Consider the following 19,573-nt stretch of genomic DNA (forward strand, 5'->3'; position numbering starts at 1 on the left):
GACCTGATTATTCAAAACCTTATAAGTAAGAAGAAGAATTTTAAATTCTATTCTAGAATTAACAGGAAGCCAATGAAGAGAGGCCAACACGGGTGAGATATGCTCTCTCCTGCTAGTCCCCGTCAGTACTCTAGCTGCAGCATTTTGAATTAACTGAAGGCTTTTTAGGGAACTTTTAGGACAACCTGATAATAAAGAATTACAATAGTCCAGCCTAGAGGAAATAAATGCATGAATTAGTTTTTCAGCATCACTCTGAGACAAGACCTTTCTGATTTTAGAGATATTGCGTAAATGCAAAAAGGCAGTCCTACATATTTGTTTAATATGCGCTTTGAATGACATATCCTGATCAAAAATGACTCCAAGATTTCTCACAGTATTACTAGAGGTCAGGGAAATGCCATCCAGAGTAAAGATCTGGTTAGACACCATGCTTCTAAGATTTGTGGGGCCAAGTACAATAACTTCAGTTTTATCTGAGTTTAAAAGCAGGAAATTAGAGGTCATCCATGTCTTTATGTCTGTAAGACAATCCTGCAGTTTAGCTAATTGGTGTGTGTCCTCTGGCTTCATGGATAGATAAAGCTGGGTATCATCTGCGTAACAATGAAAATTTAAGCAATACTGTCTAATAATACTGCCTAAGGGAAGCATGTATAAAGTGAATAAAATTGGTCCTAGCACAGAACCTTGTGGAACTCCATAATTAACTTTAGTCTGTGAAGAAGATTCCCCATTTACATGAACAAACAAGATGGCGACCACCACCCCAGTTTCCCAATCCAGAGGCATTGTCCCTGACTTCCATGCAACGCTGCATAATCGTGTCAGCCATGACAGCCCAACAGCATCCAGAGACTTCAGAAACTCAGGATGAATCTCATCCGGCCCCAGCGACTTCCCACCGAGGCGTTTCTGACTACTTCTGTGACTTCTGCTCGGATAATGGCACCAGATTCACCTGAGTCTTCCATCCCTGCCTCGTCGATGGGGGGTATGTCAGTAGGGTTAAGGAGAGCCTCAAAGTGCTCTCTCCACTCTCTGATGATATCCTCAGTCCAGTTTAGCAGCTCTCCTCCCCTGCTGAACACAGCCTGGGCTAAGAATTGCCTCCCTTTCCTGAGGCACCTGACAGTTTGCCAGATTCACTTTGAGGCTGACTGAAAGTCATTTTCCATGGCCTCTCCAAACTCCTTCCATGCCCACGTTTTTGCCTCAGCAACCACTGAGACTGTAGTCTTTCTGTTCTTCCAGTACCTATCCGTTGATTCTGGAGACCTTTGTATTAACCAAGCATGAAAAGCCTCCTTCTTCAGCCTTACAGCTTCCCTTGCCGCTGGAGTCCACCATTGGTTTTCTTTGGTTGCTGCAACAAGCACCTACAACCTTATGCCCACAGCTCAAAGCAGCCGCTTCAGCAATGGAGGCCTTGAACATGGACAACTCTGCTTCCATGTCCCCAACCTCCCACGGGATCTGGGAGAAGGTTCTTTGGAGTTTAGGTCTTCCAGGACACCTAGGTGACTTATGCCACCATCTGAGCCTACTCTTAACCAGATGGTGATCAGTTGACAGCTCCGCTCCTCTCTTCACCTGAGTGTCCAAGACACATGGTCGTAGCTCTGATGACATGACTACAAAATCCATCATCGATCTTTGACCTAGGGTGCTGTGGTACCACATGTACTTATGAACACCCTTGTGCTCAAATAAGGTGTTTGTTAAGCACAATACCAGCACAAAAGTCCAATAACAAAACACCACTCAGATTCATATCAGGGGAGCATTCCTCCCAATCACTCCCCTCCAAGTTTTTCCATTGTTGCCCACGTGAACATTGAATTCACCCAGTAGAGCTAAGGAGTCTCCAGCAGGAACCTTTTCCAGGATCCCACTCAGAATCTTCAAGAAGGCTGCATATTCTGAACTGCTGTTTGGTGCATATGCACAAACAACAGTCAGATTCCTCTCTGCAAAACAAAGTTGCATAGATGTAGCCTTTTTGTTCACTGGGGAAAGTTCCAAAAGAATGACACTCAGCCAGGGACCTGTGAGTATCCCCACACCCACCTGGTGCCTCTTACTCAGGAAACTCCGGAAAAACAGAGAGTCCAGCCCCTCTACAGGTGTATGGTTCCAGAACCCGTGCTATGTGTGGAGGTGGGCCCAGCTATTTCTAGTTGGTATCTCTTGACCTCCCACACAAGCTCATACTCTTTCCCCACCCGAGAGGTAATTTTCCATGTTCCAAGCGTTAAGTTCCATAACTGAGTGTCAGTCTGTGTGGGCATTTGCCCCTGTCCACTGCAAGAAAAGAAGCAGTGCACCAGACCTTCTCCAGACTCCCTGCAGGTGGTGAGCCCGCATGGAGATGACACCATATCATTTCTTTGAGCTGAGCCCAATTGAATCCCACTACCCAGCCACCAGTCCTGTCACCAGGAAGAGGCCCTGGCCTTCCTAATCCAGGCGGGGTGACTCCATCCCTAACTGTGACAATCATAAAGCGTCATAAAGATTGCCTTTTATCTGTCTCCTCACCTGGGACCAATTTGTTAAAGGTACGTAGCTGTAACAGGAGCTACTGCTCCAGGGAGGGGCAGTAAAATTCTACTATTACAAAGCAATGATCTTGTTAATGCTTATACACAAATAATTACTGTTGTCAGGCAGGCAGTACTGCAGGCTGGTACTTTTTACCTTCAAAAGTACCAGTGACAACCTCTGCTGGCAACAGCACCAATACTGACTTTAACCAATGCCCCTCTGAACACTTCCTGCTAGCACTGTCACACAGAGCTGCCTGGGACCAATTTGGTGCCCTAAACTACATTTTTATCTGGTGCCCTGACATCGCAGCTAATCAACCAACAATTATTGTGTCCATACACTTGCACAGAAACAGCATAGCTTGTGTTGTTTCCATTATTTTAGAAACAAAGCCTGAAAAGAGCAATAAAATGGCCATACAGTAACACAAAGTATAGATACAATAATTGTTTTTATAATTTGTACAATGACATATTTACACGAAGATTTTACAGTTGTTAAAGGTTAAGTTTTTAAAAAATCAAATGTACGTATACTTTTTTGTTACTGTGTTGTTAAACTATGTGTCATTGTCTTTTGTCATCAGTCACCATGTCATTATTTCTATATTTTTCCATTTTTCTTCCTCTTCAATTCTTTTTCTATCCTGTGTGTCAGAGTGTTTTGGTTTTATTGATATCATGGCATATAACCTATTACAGTACAGGACCATGTATAAGATGGCCATGAAATACTTTTTTCTTTTTTTAATCTGTAGCTTGGTGACAAAAAAAAAAAAAAATTACATGCCACCCACAGGAATCGAACCCACACTTTCTAAAAGCTCTGACTGCCAGTCAGAAACCACTGAGCTACCATCGCTGTCCTGTGAGAAGTGTGGGAAACTGTCTGATATCAGGAAGGGCATGGACATATTAAAAAAAAAAACACACACACACCATATAAAAACATCACATTGTATTGAATCCTTCTTATCAAGGATACAAGTATGATCCGTCTGTTTCCCTGTAGATGACCCATGGTCACAGACCATGGATCATCTGTTTTGGTATTTATTTATTTATGAATCCATACTCCATCTGGTGCCCTTTTACTTGTCATGTTATTTTATACTCAGGACAAATTATTGTAGTCTTCGCTCCCAGGACTTTATTTCTTTTAATGTCCCTGCAGTGCACACAGAGCTGGGGAAAAAGGCTTGGCCCCCTCTTGGACAACAGCACCATGAAGCATACTTTTTTATTTTTCTCACTAGTGTATTGATTTAATATCCATACAGAATGAATAATTTAACAATGAACCAAACTCAGTTATAAACTAAAAAGTAATGTGCCTGTTACTGTGTGCTTTCACCCAGTCTTCACTTTAATTAGTGAAGAGATTGTAAAGTGTTTATTGTTCAACAGGAGTTTCACACTAATGCTCTCTCTCTCCCCCGCAGACCCTTCAGACTGAACCTGTCATTTACTGACGTGACAGTGACATTCGGACATCTATAGTCTGCTGCCACTTCAAACAAACATTTAAACAAACAAAATGATGCAACACTCAGAACTCTGATGTTGTGCTTTTCTATACAGTGCAGGAATCAGACATTAATTAGACATTTTTTAGTCAGACTGAAGTTAAATTTGGCAAAAGGAATTGCGCACACACTTCACGCACGTGTGCGCTTTTCCTCAGCAAGTCAGACAGTGAACACATTAATCTGACAAATACGCTGCATCTAGAAAATATTCACAGCACTTCAATATCTCCACATTTTATGTTTTAGCCTTTTTCCAAAATGGATGAAATTCACTTTTTTCCCCTCAAAATTGTACACACAATACCCCATAATGACAATGTAAAAAATGTGGGTTTTTTTGGTGTTTTTTTTTTTTTTTTTTTAGATTTTTGCAAATTTATTAAAAATAAAAACCAAGAAATCACATGTACACAAGTATGCACAGCCTTTGCCATGAAGCTCAAAACTGAGCTCAGGTGCATCCTGTTTCCACTGATCATCCTTGAGATGTTTCTACAGCTTAACTGGAGTCCCCCTGGGATAAATTCAGTTGATTGGGCATGATTTGAAAAGGCACTCTTGACCTCAGACTGGGGCGACAGTTCATCTTTCAGCAGGACAATGAACCTAAACACACAGCCAAGATATCAAGGGATTATCTTCAGGACAACTCTGAATGACCTTGAGTGGTCCAGCCAGAGCCCAGACCTGAATCCAATTGAATGTCTCTGGAGAGACCTGAAAATGGCTGTACACCAACGCTCCCCATCCAACCTGATGAAGCTTGAGAGGTGCTGCAAAGAGGAATGGGCAAAACCTCCCAAAGATAGGTGTGCCAAGGTTGTGGCATCATATTCAAGAAGACTTGAGGCTGTAATTGTTGCAAAAGGTGCATCAGCAAAGTACTGACCAAAGGGTGTGAATATTTATGTGATTTCTTAGTTAGTTAGTTTTTTTTTTTCATAAATTTGCAAAAAAGTTTTTCAAGTTGTCATTATGGGTTGCTGTGAGAAGAATTTTAAGGGAAAAAATGAACTTACTCCATTTTGTAATAAGGCTGTAACATAACAAAATGTGGAAAAATTGAGCACTGTGAATACTTTTCAGATGCACTGTATTTGGTGATGTGATGTGACAACTCCCCGTGTCAATACAGATAGGTCGACAGTGACAGAGGTTGTTTTTTTCTCATTTATCTATCGATCACAGCACTAAAAGGAAAGAATGAACACGAGCTCATAGTGCAGACCTCAGCTTTAATTGGGAGATATCGACTGATCCACACAGTGAACAATGCATAAATGAGGACTCTTGTGTGCAGTCCTCCATTTTAAGAGACCACAAGTTACTGCACAGCTGGCTCCTGAGCTTCTTCATGGCCAGCTGTGTTTTATTTTCTTCTTATTTCACAGACAAATCAGGCAATTAAAAGTTTGAGAGCTGATTTCAAGTGTATATTACAAATAACTGACTCCAAACAGTCTAGATGTGGAAGCTGACCACTCACTTACTGGCACAGTTATGTGCATACTTCTCTTAACAAAGGACTAAATGCCTTCTTTGGACATTTACTAATGATTGTGCGAACTTCAGCGAACAGGAACAATTAAAATCACAACTATGAAATAAACCAAAAATATACTACACTTGCATTGAAGGTATTAGTCATCATCCAAGACAAAAGCATACCACATTGTATCTCTGTCAGGCCATGTGGGCTCTAAAGCTGTCTGGAAACTGCAGATTGGATTATTCCCTCCAGAATATCCACCTGAAAAGAAAATGTTCAGTGACACACTGAGCTGTTTGTGGGCCAGTTTTCAGCATCGTACAGAACAGTACAGTGCAGCAGCATTTCTTTTGGCCAATGCAAGAAAAACAATGCTAAAACTCAAAATGCATGCAGACACACAACCGCCAGCGTTCCAGGATGAGAGGATGACAGTCTGTCGCACGGCCACGAATAGACAAACACATTCACACCCGCATGCACACCCATGCACAATTTAAAGTTTTAAATCCCCTTAACCTACATGTCTTTGAATATGGGAGGAAGCCTTGGTTTCAAAGGCAATGTGGTTCAAACTACATCACTTTATTCTTAAAGTGGATATCACTAGGAAATAAAATGTCAAATGAGCTGACTATTCTAAATAAATAAAGAATTATGAAAATATCAATGTATTTTGTTTTATTTTTGGTGCTATATGCCAAGAGATATTAACTCATAAATGGGGAAATTGGCATGATTGCACTGCCTCTGATAAACACTCAGAAACCTCAAGCTGTATAAATTTTGGTGACATCAACTCAAGTCGTGCCCATAAAATGAATGGGGGAAAGCTTATGCTGTGTGAAATTAGTGTTTTTTGCAGATTTTGACTGTAAATACTGACATAAAATATGCATTTTGCAAGGATGTAGTCACATGATGAGTATTGCTTATTAGGTGGACAGACTTTCCAAAGATAATGTTTTGAGAAGGAAAGTGAGAGGTCTTTTTATGGTGCATCTTGTACAAACAGCAGCAGACGTATGTGATGTTGTTGTTTTGTTTTTTCTGAATACAGTGCAGGTTACAAAGATACGAGACAGGTACCTTTTGATCACAAAATAAAATAATTTGATACGAAAGCTAAATTAAAACCATATTAAAGCCATATTACATTTGGAGACAAAAAACAGATTAGACTGAAGTGTGTACTGGAGTGAGTCATGATGTGGACTGCAGCTGAACACAGGTGGAGCGACCTTCAGACAGGTAATTGTTAACTTAGGTTACATCACTTTTATGGCTAAAATAGCTCTGAATCTGTTTGCATTTTTCAGATGGTGTATGGCTAATTTTATTTTTATTAGCAACATCAGGACTTATACAAGTTAAAAAGTTGGAAATAATGATTCACTCACTGACTCATCTTCAACCGCTTATCTGGGATCAGGTCGCGGGGGCAACAGCTCCAGCATGGGACCTCAGACGTCCCTTTCGCGTGCCACATTAATGACCTCTGACTGGGGGATACTGAGGCGTTCCCAGGCCAGTGTGGAGATATAATCTCTTCACATAGTCCTGGGTCTTCCACGGGGTCTCCTACCAAGTGGATGCGCTTGGAACACCTCCTTAGGGAGGTGCCCAGGGGGCATCCTTACCAGATGCCCAAACCACCTCAGCTGGCTCCTTTCAACATGAAGGAGCAGTGGCAGTACTTCAAGCTCCTCACAGATGACTGAGCTTCTCACCCTATCTCTAAGGGACACACCAGCCACCCTCCTAATGAAACCCATTTTGGCCGCTTGTACCTGCGATCTAGTTCTTTCGGCCATGGCCCAACCCTCATGATCATAGGTGAGAGCAGGAGAGAAGACTGACCAGTTAGGGGTGCTGGAAAAAAATCGATTCATGTCCGAATCGCGATTCTTATTTATTAAGATTCTGAAATTGTCCAAAATGTCCAAGAATAGATTTTTAAAAAGCATTTTTTTAAACATTTTTTTGCTTACTCGCTGTGTGTACTGTTTGTCAGGCAATGGCTTCTGTATTGCAGCGTGCCCGCGAGGGGAGGGTCCGATGTGCTTCAAACATTCGTGAGCTGCAGCTTAGCATGGCAGACGAAGAGCTAATTCAGCCAGCACCATCTTTGCTGAAGGCAAATGTTTGGGTGCATTTTGGATTTTATTATTTGCTGCGTTAAGAAGCTTGACATGACATATGCAGTGTGCAAAATCTGCAAAATGAAAGTTAAGTACTTTGGAAACACTTCAAATCCTCGAGCCCACATGCGACGCCATCACCCGGAGCTACAAGAAGCGGAGCAGCGGTCTCTGCCGACTACTGACCAGCGCACACTCCATCACTTCACTAAACTGCCAGCCAACTCTGAACGAGTAAAGCAGATAAGTAAATTTACATCTTTAGAATCACTTGATTAACCTTGTAATTGCATTTTCTTAAACATAAACATTTTTTGAGTAATATAACTATTTCTCAGAGCTCTTTCAATCGAAAATTCATTCTGAGTAGAATCGTCACCCCAAGAATCGGAATCGAATTGAATCGTGAGTTGTTGTAAGATTCACATCCCTATGACCAGTAGATCGAGAGCTTTGCCTTTTGGCTCAGCTCCATTTTTGTCACAACAGTACAGCAGAGCAAATGCCATACTGCCCTGCTGTGCCTATTTTCGGCCAATCTTACACTCCATTGTCCCCTCACTTGTGAACAGTAATGATTCATAATCTGGTATATACGAGGTCTGTGATAAAACTAACGTACTTTTTTATTTTTTTCAAAAAATATATGGATTTCAATCACGTGCGATTACATCAGACAACCTTGAACCCTCGTGTGCATGCGTGAGTTTTTTCACACCTGTCGGTTACGTCATTCGCCTGTGGGCTGGCTTTGAGTGAGGAATGGTCCACCCCTCCCGTCGGAATCTCTTTGTCTGAGAACTTCCTGAGAGACTGACGCTTTGCTTGATCAAACTTTTTTCCAAAACTGTGAGGCACATCGAAGTGGACATCATTCGAGAAATTCAGCTGGTTTTCTGTGAAAATTTTAACGGCTGATGAGAGATTATGGACTGTTGCTGTCGCTTTAAGGACTGCCCACGGAGTGGGACGTCGCGACGCGCCTTGAGCCACCGCTGTCTGCCTGTTTCGAGCTGAAAGCTTCCAAATTTAAGCCTCTGTTGACCCAGGACGTCGTGAGAGAACAGAGAACTTTCAGAAGAGGTCGGGATCAGCAGTTTATCCGGACATTCCACTGTTAAAGGAGATTTTATTAATGAAAGGCACCTCCGTGTTGATAACCATTTGTAAAAACCAGGCGGCTTTTGATGGCTTTCAGTTGAGTGAGTTATCTGAGAAATTGTTTAACAGCTGGACATGTTCCAACTGGTCCTTAAGGCTTCCAACGGAGGTGTTTTTAATGTGGCTGCGTCCCAACGCGCGGACCCGTCCGCACTTTCTTTCATTACAAAATCTCCTTTAACAGTGGAATGTCCGGAAAAACTGCTGATCCCGACCTCTTCTGAAAGTTCTCTGTTCTCTCACGACGTCCTGGGTCAACAGAGGCTTAAATTTGGAAGCTTTCTGTTGTGTGGGCCGCCAGAAGAGGAGGTACTGCTGGCCCACCACCAGAGGGCGCCCTGCCTGAAGTGAGGGCTTCAAGCACGAGAGGGCGCTGCCGCCACGGACACAGCCGGGGGTGACAGCTGTCACTCATTATCTCTTGACAGCTGTCACCCATCTACACTTCATCATCTCACTCCATAAAGACCGGACGTCATCTCCACCTCGTTGCCGAGATATCATCTACCTGTGAAGGTAATTTCTCTGCTGACTTAAAACTGAGTAATAGTCTGAACCCTTTTGCAGCCGTTTTCCTGTGGTGTGCCTTATCTGCTGGACTGGCGTTTGGTGCGAACAGCGACGGCTTCGCTTCACACCCAAACCAGATAAGTGGTTTAACAGGAGCTGCACGAGTGTGTGATTAGAGGTGGAGGTGACTTTCCACCTTCTGACTGTTTTTGTTACTGGGTGTGCACACACCCACATCTCACTGTTTGTGCTCCTCGCCAGCAGTACCAGATCCGACAGTCGGGGACGGTGATCACCTGGGAATTTGGGACTTGGCGGCTCCAGTATTCACCGGGTTCTGTGGCGGTGGAAATCGTGTGGTCCCGGCTCTTCTCAGGACAAATGGCTTCTATCCTCGAGCCTGCCCACACGTCACCTTGGTGTATTGACTGCTATCAGATTCTGTGATTGTCTGTATTATCGTTGTGCACATTCACAACATTAAATTGTTACCTTTTGGCTCATCTATTGACCGTTCATTTGCGCCCCCTGTTGTGGGTCCGTGTCACTACACTTTCCCCAACACTTTCAGCTCGAAACAAGCAGACAGCGGCCGCTCAGGGCGCATCGCGACGTCCCGCTCCGTGGGCAGTCCTTAAAGCGACAGCAACAGTCCATAATCTCTCATCAGCCGTTAAAATTTTCACAGAAAACCAGCTGAATTTCTCGAATGATGTCCACTTCGATGTGCCTCACAGTTTTTGAAAAAATTTTGATCAAGCAAAGCATCAGTCTCTCAGGAAGTTCTCAAAGAGATTCCGACGGGAGGGGACTACTCCTCATTCAAAGCCAGCCCACAGGCGAATGACGTAACCGACAGGCGTGAAAAAACTCTTGCATGCCCACGAGGGTTCAAGCTTGTCTGATGTAAACGCACGTGATTCAAATCCATATAGTTTTTGAAAAAAATAAAAAGGTCCGATACTTTTCTAACAGACCTCGTATATATATATATATATTTTTTTTTTTTTTAAGACAGAATACGACTTGCAAATCCTCTTCAACCTATATTCAATTGAATACACCACAAAGACAAGATATTTAATGTTCAAACTGATAAACTTTATTGTTTTGTGCAAAATAAGCAAATATTTGCAGAAAAACAATAAAGTTTATCAGTCTGAACATTAAATATCTTGTCTTTGTGGTGTATTCAATTGAATATAGGTTGAAGAGGATTTGCAAATCATTGTATTCTGTTTTTATTTACATTGTACACAACGCCCCAACTTCACTGGAATTGGGGCTGGAGCAAGGCACCCACAATATCCACTATGACAGCATTCTACACCTTTGAAAACATGTTTATTTATTTATTTCTTGAAGAAATGACTTTTAAAATGTTTTCAAAAGTGAACCTCTACTGTGAGGGGTCTGGAGGCATTCACACCCCTCGCACCTCTGGCTATGCACCTGCATAGTCTGTATGAACAGCAGGAAAGTGGGTTCACTGGCTGTTGCAGTTGGCATGCTATGCATCTCGCTGTGCTTTGACAAATCAACTTATTTGTGTTTAAGGTGCAGGAGTGTGTTAATGTACTTTTAAATGTTTTTTAATTTAATGCATTGCACACTGTCAGCATCAGCACAGACTGGCTGCTCACTTTACTGATTAACACCACACATATGAAAAGAAGCGAGAAGAAATGTGCAGTGATTTAGTGAGTCTGATTTCATTTATCCCATACTGACCAATCAAAAATGCATTTATTGAGCCAATTCTAATCAGATTTGATCAGAACAGGACATGCCTAGTTTAATTTTATGGTCATTTCTGATCTACATGTCCACGGGGCTCATAGCGGATTTATCGATATGTCTTTTGAGGAAAAACCACACTTCACACTCACTGGAATATCACTGCATCTGTTTAGTATAAAGCTGTTTTACAATAATGGTTATTTTAAAGAAAAATAGCACTGCAGTGTACCTGGCTGTTCTCTCCAACATTGAGGTTCTTCAGATGGTACACAGTCACTTGTCCTTCACTGTCTCCAATCAGGACACATTCTGTCGCTGTGGCAAACAATAGGGTCTTCAGTGCCACACCAGGGTCAGCAATGTGCACAATGGCTGGATCCAAACTGGAGGACAGAACACAGGATTACTGCTGACTTCAGCATAGCAAATGAGGAGAAATTGAGGGAAGCACAGCCCAATACAGACATGTTCTCCACCATACTGACTCACACACTGGAATTCAGGTCCCAGATTTCCACGTGTCCTCCATTAACAGCCCCAAACACTGTTGCACACTTAGGGGACCACTGGACACTGTACACAGCCTTCTGGTTGGAGGTAAATTCTAATATGGGCCTGTGGTGGTCCTGGTTCCACAGCTGGATGGTCCAGTCAGAGGAGCAGGTCAGAAACACATCAGGATTCAGTGGACACCATGCAATCTGGTTTACACAGCACTGCAAACAAGCAGAACATCAATGTCATATCATGAAACTGTTGATTTATATAAATCTTTGAAATGAGATTGTAATCATTGCTTTCATTTGATATAACTGCCAATCATAAAAATAAATGTGACACTATCAGGGCAAGTAGGAAACCAGTGAGATGTCCTTAAAAAGAAGATGATTTCACTTCTGTTTAAAAAGAAAGTCTGAAATTTTAGCTGCAGTTTGCCAAAATGCACGCTGGAATATTAAGCCCCCTGTTTTCATGTATTGAGATCCTTCTCTTTTCCACTCCACTTACCTCAGTGACACAAGAGGCCAAATTTGCACTAAAGACAGTTTCTCCATTCACATCCACAGAAGCCTATATAACTCATTCAGAGCAGTCATGGGTGCTGTGGTGGCCTCCTTCACAAGCTTCCTTCTTGCACAGTCATATGTTTTTTGAGAACTATCTACTCCAGGCAGAGTTACGCTACAGTACCACATGTTTCTGAATGATTCTGGTAAATTAAGTCCAAGACAGGTTCACTGGCTAGGAAATGTTCATGTTTTCATTTCAATTATAATTTCAATTTCAAGACCTTTGAGCTGAATTTACACTACTGAGACAGTTCTAATTTAAGTTTGCAGATGACACCACCATAACTGGACTCATCCAGGATGGTGATGAGACTGCATACAGACAGGAGGAGGAACAGTTGGTCCTCTGGTGTGGTCAGAACAACCTGGAGCTGAACCCGCTCAAAACTATAGCGATGATAGTAGACTTCAGGAGGAACCCACCATCACTACCCCCCTCTCCATCCTCAATAACATTGTGCCTACTGTGGACACTTTCCAGTTCCTGGGATCCACCATCTCCCAAGATCTGAAGTGGACCTCCCACATAGACTCAGGAAAAATGGGCAGCAGAGGATTTACTTCCTCAGACAGCTCAGGAAGTTCAACCTGCCCCAGGAACTGCTCATTATCATCTACACATCTGTCATCCAGTCTGTCCTGTGCAACTCTGTCTCTGGTTTCCCTATGCCTCTAAACATAACAGGCACAGACTTCAACGAACTGTCAGGTCTGCAGAAAAAAATAATCAGAGCCAGCCTGCCCTCCATCCAGGACATATACCGGTAGAGGACCAGGAAGCAAGCTGGTAACCCCTCTGCAGACCCCTCACACCCTGGACACACACTATCTAAACTCCTCCCCTCTGGTCAATGTTACAGAGCTCTGTACATCAAAACAACCAGACACAGGAACAGTTTCTTTCCACAGGCCATCACACTGATGAACAATTTAACCTGCCAAAAAAACTCACTAATTCATCTACTTCATGTACAACTTCAATCTGTTTGTCTGTTTCACACGTGTTTCTCTTATTGCACACTTTATAGTTGCACATTTCATTTGCACATTTTTTTTACTGTGAATTATTCAGTGTTTGGTGTATAATTATACATGCCGTACAGAGAGTGTGCAGCTCAAACCAAAGCCACATTCCTTGTATCTTTGTGGATACTTGGCGAATAAAGGCTGGTCTGATTCTGAGTCTGAGAGTAACACATGGCCATGAAGTGATGACTGACATTCCCTCACAATGGAAGTACTGCATCTCATCTACACTCAACAAAAATATAAATGCAACAATTTTGGTTTTGCTCCCATTTTGTATGAGATGAACTCAAAGATCTAAAACTTTTTCCACATACACAATATCACCATTTCCCTCAAATATTGTTCACAAACCAGTCTAAATCTGTGATAGTGAGCACTTCTCCTTTGCTGAGATAATCCATCCCACCTCACAGGTGTGCCATATCAAGATGCTGATTAGACACCATGATTAGTGCACAGGTGTGCCTTAGACTGCCCACAATAAAAGGCCACTCTGAAAGGTGCAGTTTTATTACACAGCACAATACCACAGATGTCGCAAGATTTGAGGGAGCGTGCAATTGGCATGCTGACAGCAGGAATGTCAACCAGAGCTTCATAGTAAAAGAGAGTGGGTACTCGACTGGCCTGCCTGCAGTCCAGACCTGTCGTCCATTGAAAATGTGTGGCGCATTATGAAGTGCAAAATACGACAACGGAGACCCCGGAGTGTTGAACAACTGAAGTTGTACATCAAGGAAGAATGGGAAAGAATTCCACCTACAAAGCTTCAACAATTAGTGTCCTCAGTTCCCAAACTCTTATTGAGTGTTGTTAGAAGGAAAGGTGATGTCACACCGTGGTAAACATACTACTGTCCCAGCTTTTTCGAAATGTGTTGCAGGCATCCATTTCAAAATGAGAAAATATTTGCACAAAAACAATAAAGTTTATCAGTTTGAACATTAAACATCTTGTCTTTGTGGTGTATTCAATTGAATATAGGTTGAAGAGGATTTGCAAATCATTGTATTCTGTTTTATTTACATTTTACACAATGTTCCAATTTCACTGGAATTGGAGTTGTATGTAGAAAGCAAAAAACGTCTGTGTGAGTGTGAGTATGTGGCTCGCATAGGGGAAGCCTGAGCACAGTGGATCAGAAATGTTTTATGACAGCATAAACACATTATGCAAAGGTTTAGGTCATTCTATTGTGGATTTAATACAGCAAGTTATTGATTATAAGGCTGTGTTATTTATGTTACCCCAAGTGTAATTTACAGGTGTTTAAAATCGATTTAAAAATTTTTGATTCACTGTGGCCCGGACACTAATTCACGGGGCACAGTGAATCAACCACAAGTTGGTTGACTCCATGTCTCGCAGATGTGAAGAAATCATGACAAATTGTGGTTATACAACTAAATAATAGTTTAGTGATTCACAGGATTGCTAAAAAAGCAGTTTGAACATAACAGTTTTGAGTTTTTAGCGTCAACAGCAGATGCTACTATTATTGTGAACACCCCCTTTTCTACTTTTTTTTACTAATAGCCCAATTTCATAGCCTTAAGAGTGTGCATATCATGAATGCTTTGTCTTGTTGGATTTGTGAGAATCTACTGAATCTACTGGTACCTTGTTTCCCATGTAACAATAAGAAATATACTCAAAACCTGGATTAATCTTATTAGTTACATAGCACTACTATTATTCTGAACACTACTGTATGCTGATGCATATACTAATTATAATCCAGCAAGCCAGCTATGTAATGTGAGTGTCTTATATAGTGATATAAATCCTTTAGAAACTATTTTTTTCTGTTCAAATGTGCAAACAGTTGTTTATATACACAAATTATAGAAATAATTCATGGAAAAATAAATGTATAAGCTTCAACAAGTACTATTTGTCATCCACTTGACACTTTCTAGACTGATTCACTGTGCATTCACAATATACTATGTATATTGTGTTCACTGTGCCCCAGGTGCATGTGACACATGAGTAAAAGTCCCTTCGGCTGCTCCCTTGTTTGCACTTGGGGTCGCCACAGCAAATCCGAGGTGGATCTGCATGTTGAATTGGCATAGGTTTTACACCGGATGCCCTTCCTGATGCAACTCCACATTACATGGAGAAATGTGCCAGGGGTAGGATTCGAACCCGGAACCTTCTGCATTGAAACCAAGCGCATTAACCACTGGCCCTGCTATGTGACACACAAGTCATGCTGTCAAATAGCTGATAGTCTGGAGAAGACATAACACATGCTCATCAGTTGGATGGGGTAGTCTTCTAACTAATGACAATTTTCTGGGCCACCTTAACTCTGTTGTGAGAAATAAATACAAAGACACTGATATCCACAAAATCTACTTTTGACAAGAAAAAAATGACTTCACTTCCCACTTAGTTTTACACTTAATGTATCCAAAAATAAAACACTAATTTATAAGGAGGATGTCTTTATGCATATAAATATTGCATAAGTGCTGCAATTAAATATACGAGGTCTGTCAATAAAGTATAGGTCCTTTTTATTTTTTTCAAAAACTATATGGATTTCATTCATATGTTTTTACGTCAGACATGCTTGAACCCTCGTGCGCATGCGTGAGTTTTCCACGCCTGTCGGTGACGTCATTCGCCTGTGAGCACTCCTTGTGGGAGGAGTCGTCCAGCCCCTCGTCGGAATTCCTTTGTCTGAGAAGTTGCTGAGAGACTGGCGCTTTGTTTGATCAAAATTTTTTCTAAACCTGTGAGACACATCGAAGTGGACACGGTTCGAAAAATTAAGCTGGTTTTCAGTGAAAATTTTAACGGCTGATGAGAGATTTTGAGGTGATACTGTCGCTTTAAGGACTTCCCACGGTGCGAGACGTCGTGCAGCGCTATCAGGCGCCGTCGTCAGCCTGTTTCAAGCTGAAAACCTCCACATTTCAGGCTCTATTGATCCAGGACGTCGTGAGAGAACAGAGAAGTTTCAGAAGAAGTCGGTTTCAGCATTTTATCCGGATATTCCACTGTTAAAGGAGATTTTTTTAATGAAAGACGTGCGGGCGGATTGCAACGTCGGCTCGCAGCCGCCGCGACGCTCCGCCACAGGAAAAACACCTCCGTTGGAAGCCTTAAGGACAAGTTGGAACATGTCCAGCTGTTAAACAATTTCTCATATACTCACTCCACTGAAAGCCATCAAAAGTCGCCTGGATTTTACAAATAGTTATCAACACGGAGGTGTTTTTCCTGTGCCGCCGCACCACGCCAACTGCGTCCCGACGCGCGGACCCGTCCGCACATCTTTCATTTAAAAAATCTCCTTTAACAGTGGAATATCCGGATAAAATGCTGAAACCGACTTCTTCTGAAACCTCTCTGTTCTCTCACGACGTCCTGGATCAATAGAGCCTGAAATGTGGAGGTTCTCAGCTTGAAACAGGCTGACGACGGCGCCTGGGAGCGCTGCACGACGTCTCGCTCCATGGGAAGTCCTTAAAGCGACAGTATCACCTCAAAATCTCTCATCTGCCGTTAAAATTTTCACCGAAAACCAGCTTAATTTTTCGAACTGTGTCCACTTTGATGTGTCTCACAGGTTTAGAAAAAATTTTGATCAAACAAAGCGCCAGTCTCTTAGCAACTTCTCAGACAAAGGAATTCCGACGAGGGGCTGGATGACTCCTCCCACAAGGAGTGCTCACAGGCGAATGACGTTACGGACAGGCGTGGAAAAACACGCATGCGCACGAGGGTTCAAGCATGTCTGACGTAAAAACATATGAATGAATTCCATATAGTTTTTGAAAAAAATAAAAAGGACCTATACTTTATTGACAGCCCTCGTATTTTGACCTTCATTCTCCTACAAAGATATCAGCATCACAACACACCTCTATCCAGCAACTCCATGACTCCATAAGCTCTTCCGAGACATCTCTCAACCTCATACACCAACCTCCTGGAGATGTGAATGTCACTGCTGAGAAAAGTATATCTATGACATGTTTGACCCTTTACCCACATACACACTATATATATATATATAATCACATATTATTATTATTAAGACATCACATGTACCATGTATACACACACACACATACATATATATATATATATATATATACGAGGTCTCTTAGAAAACTATCCTACCTTTTTATTTAAAAAAAAAACTATATGGATTTGAATGACGTGCGATTACACCAATCATGCTTGAACCCTCGTGCGCATGTGTGAGTTTTTTCACGCATGTCGGTGACGTCATTTCCCTGTGGGCAGGCCTTGAGTGAGATGTGGTTCAGCCCTCTCGGCTGAATTCCTTTGTTTCACATGCTGCTCGAGACGGCGCGCGTTGCGTTATCAACATTTTTTCTGGACCTGTGAGGAATATCCGAGTGGACACTATTCGAGAAATTAAGCTGGTTTTCGGTGAAAAGTTTAACGGCTGATGAGAGATTATGGGGTGTTTCTGTTGCTGTAAGGACTTCCCACGGAGCAGGACGTCCTGCAGCGCTTCCAGGCGCCGTCGTCGGCCTGTTTCGACCTGAAAACATCCCAATTTAAGGCTTAATTCACCCAGGACGTCGGTAGAGAACAGAGAAGATTCAGAAGAGGCCGGCATGAGGACTTTATGCGGACATTCCACTGTTTAAGGACATTTTTTAATGAAAGACGTGCGTCACGGAAACGACGTGGCGAATGTGTGTGCGCCGCGACAGGAAGAACACCTCCGTGTTGAAAACCATTTGTAAAATTCAGGCAGCTTTTGATGGCTTTCAACAAGTGAGTAACTGAGAAATTGTTTAACAGCTTGGGCATGTTCCAACTTGCCCGTTAAGGTTTCCAACTGAGGTGTTTTTCCTGTCGCGACCCCCCGTGGTCGGGTCCGGCCCGACATGTGACTCTGCCCGCACGTTCTTTCATTACAAAATGTTCGTTAACAATGGAATGTCCGAATAAACTCCTCATGCCAACTTCTTCTGAAAGTTCTCTGTTCTCTGAGGACTTACTGGGTCAACAGAGCCTGAAATGTGGAAGTTTTCCACTTGAAACGGCGAGACGCTGCCGCCTTGAAGAGTAGATCGCCGTCAGGCGCCGTGGGCCGTCCTTAAAGTGACACTTACAGACCAAAATCTCTCATCAGCCGTTAAAATTTTTACAGAAAACCAGCTGAATTTATCGAATGGTGTCCACTCAGTTGTGCCTTATAAGGGAGGAGAAGAAAATACCCCCCTCAAACACCACCAGCAGGAGCCTCCTGCAGGCAGCTAATTTGTGGGAGATCAGGGTGGACCTGGAAAGAATGCTCCACTTCTTCCAGGTTGTCCAAATGTCCCTGAGGCCTGATATGATCACATGGTCTGAGGAGGAGAAGATCGTCCTAAATGAGGTGATGGTCCCGTGTGAAGCTGCATGTGAAGAGGCCTCAGAGATGAAGAATCTTAAGTACCTTAACCTAGTCCAAGAAAGTAGGGATAAAAGGTGGCAGTCCTGGTTAGTCCCAGCGGAGGTTGGCTACAGGGGTTTTCCAATCCAGTCTGTGTGGAAGACTCTTACAGCTCTGCAAATGTTAGGGAGGGAGAGGAAGTCAGCGAGTCTTAGGTTGTGGGATGCTGCAGAGACAGCCTCTTACTCCAGAACACGCAAGAAGAGTTGAGCTGTAAGCCAGGGAAAGATGGATAGTGACTGGCCATCACTGTTGACCCACCAACTGGAGGATATTGTGTAGTAGCTGGGCTGCATCTGAACATTTGCTCATCTCCATTTTACTGTATTGATGTTTTTATTGTAAATTCGGCAGATGATTTAAAATTATGATACTGATACTTTTTGGTGTCTGGTGGTACTATTGGTAGGGAGCTTACCTCTGACAACCCACTTGTGTCCTGATTTCCATATACATATTGCGTTGTGTCAGGAAGGGTATCCGGTATGAAACCTGTGCCAAATTAAAATGCAAAAGAAAACCAAGATCTGACAGAATTTAGCATCAGCCAACCAAGACGCTATCATACATTCATTATATGTTAACGATGGCTCTTTGCAGTGGCCTGAGCGAGTCTTCCATTGTGACAGTCCTGTGACTTCGCTGGATTTCTTAGCCAACAACCCCAGCCAGCTGGCTGTGGGGATGCATGAGAGCACCATCGCTGTCTTCAATGTGCAGAGTCAAGACAACGCATTTGTCATCAGCAGCAAGTAAGGACTGTGCGTGTTGTTGCATCACACTTCAAGAAGAGAATAAAATAATCACATAAACAGCAGTCAGAGATTTCTGATGTCCACCAATCTGAATCTGAATCACCTCCAAAATTCGAGTCTTCCATTGCTTAATATGTATCTGTGGTGAAAATTTGGTGAGAAT

At 42.5% G+C, this 19,573-nt stretch overlaps 1 protein-coding gene across 1 annotated transcript in view; it reads right to left on the bottom strand.

Moving 5' to 3' along the window:
• Positions 1-5,194: 5,194 nt before the first annotated feature.
• Positions 5,195-19,573, bottom strand: part of wdr78 (WD repeat domain 78) — a 116,945-nt gene continuing 102,566 nt past the window's right edge. Inside the window, exons 15-17 of the mRNA XM_034182684.1 lie at positions 11,612-11,838; positions 11,352-11,505; positions 5,195-5,831 (exon numbers count right to left, since the gene is read on the bottom strand). Coding sequence (XP_034038575.1) covers positions 5,781-5,831; positions 11,352-11,505; positions 11,612-11,838 — 432 coding nt within the window. The 3' untranslated portion in view covers positions 5,195-5,780. The remainder of the gene's footprint in view (positions 5,832-11,351; positions 11,506-11,611; positions 11,839-19,573) is intronic.

Source organism: Thalassophryne amazonica, chromosome 12, assembly GCF_902500255.1.
Source record: "Thalassophryne amazonica chromosome 12, fThaAma1.1, whole genome shotgun sequence".
Taxonomy (NCBI): Eukaryota; Metazoa; Chordata; class Actinopteri; order Batrachoidiformes; family Batrachoididae; genus Thalassophryne; species Thalassophryne amazonica.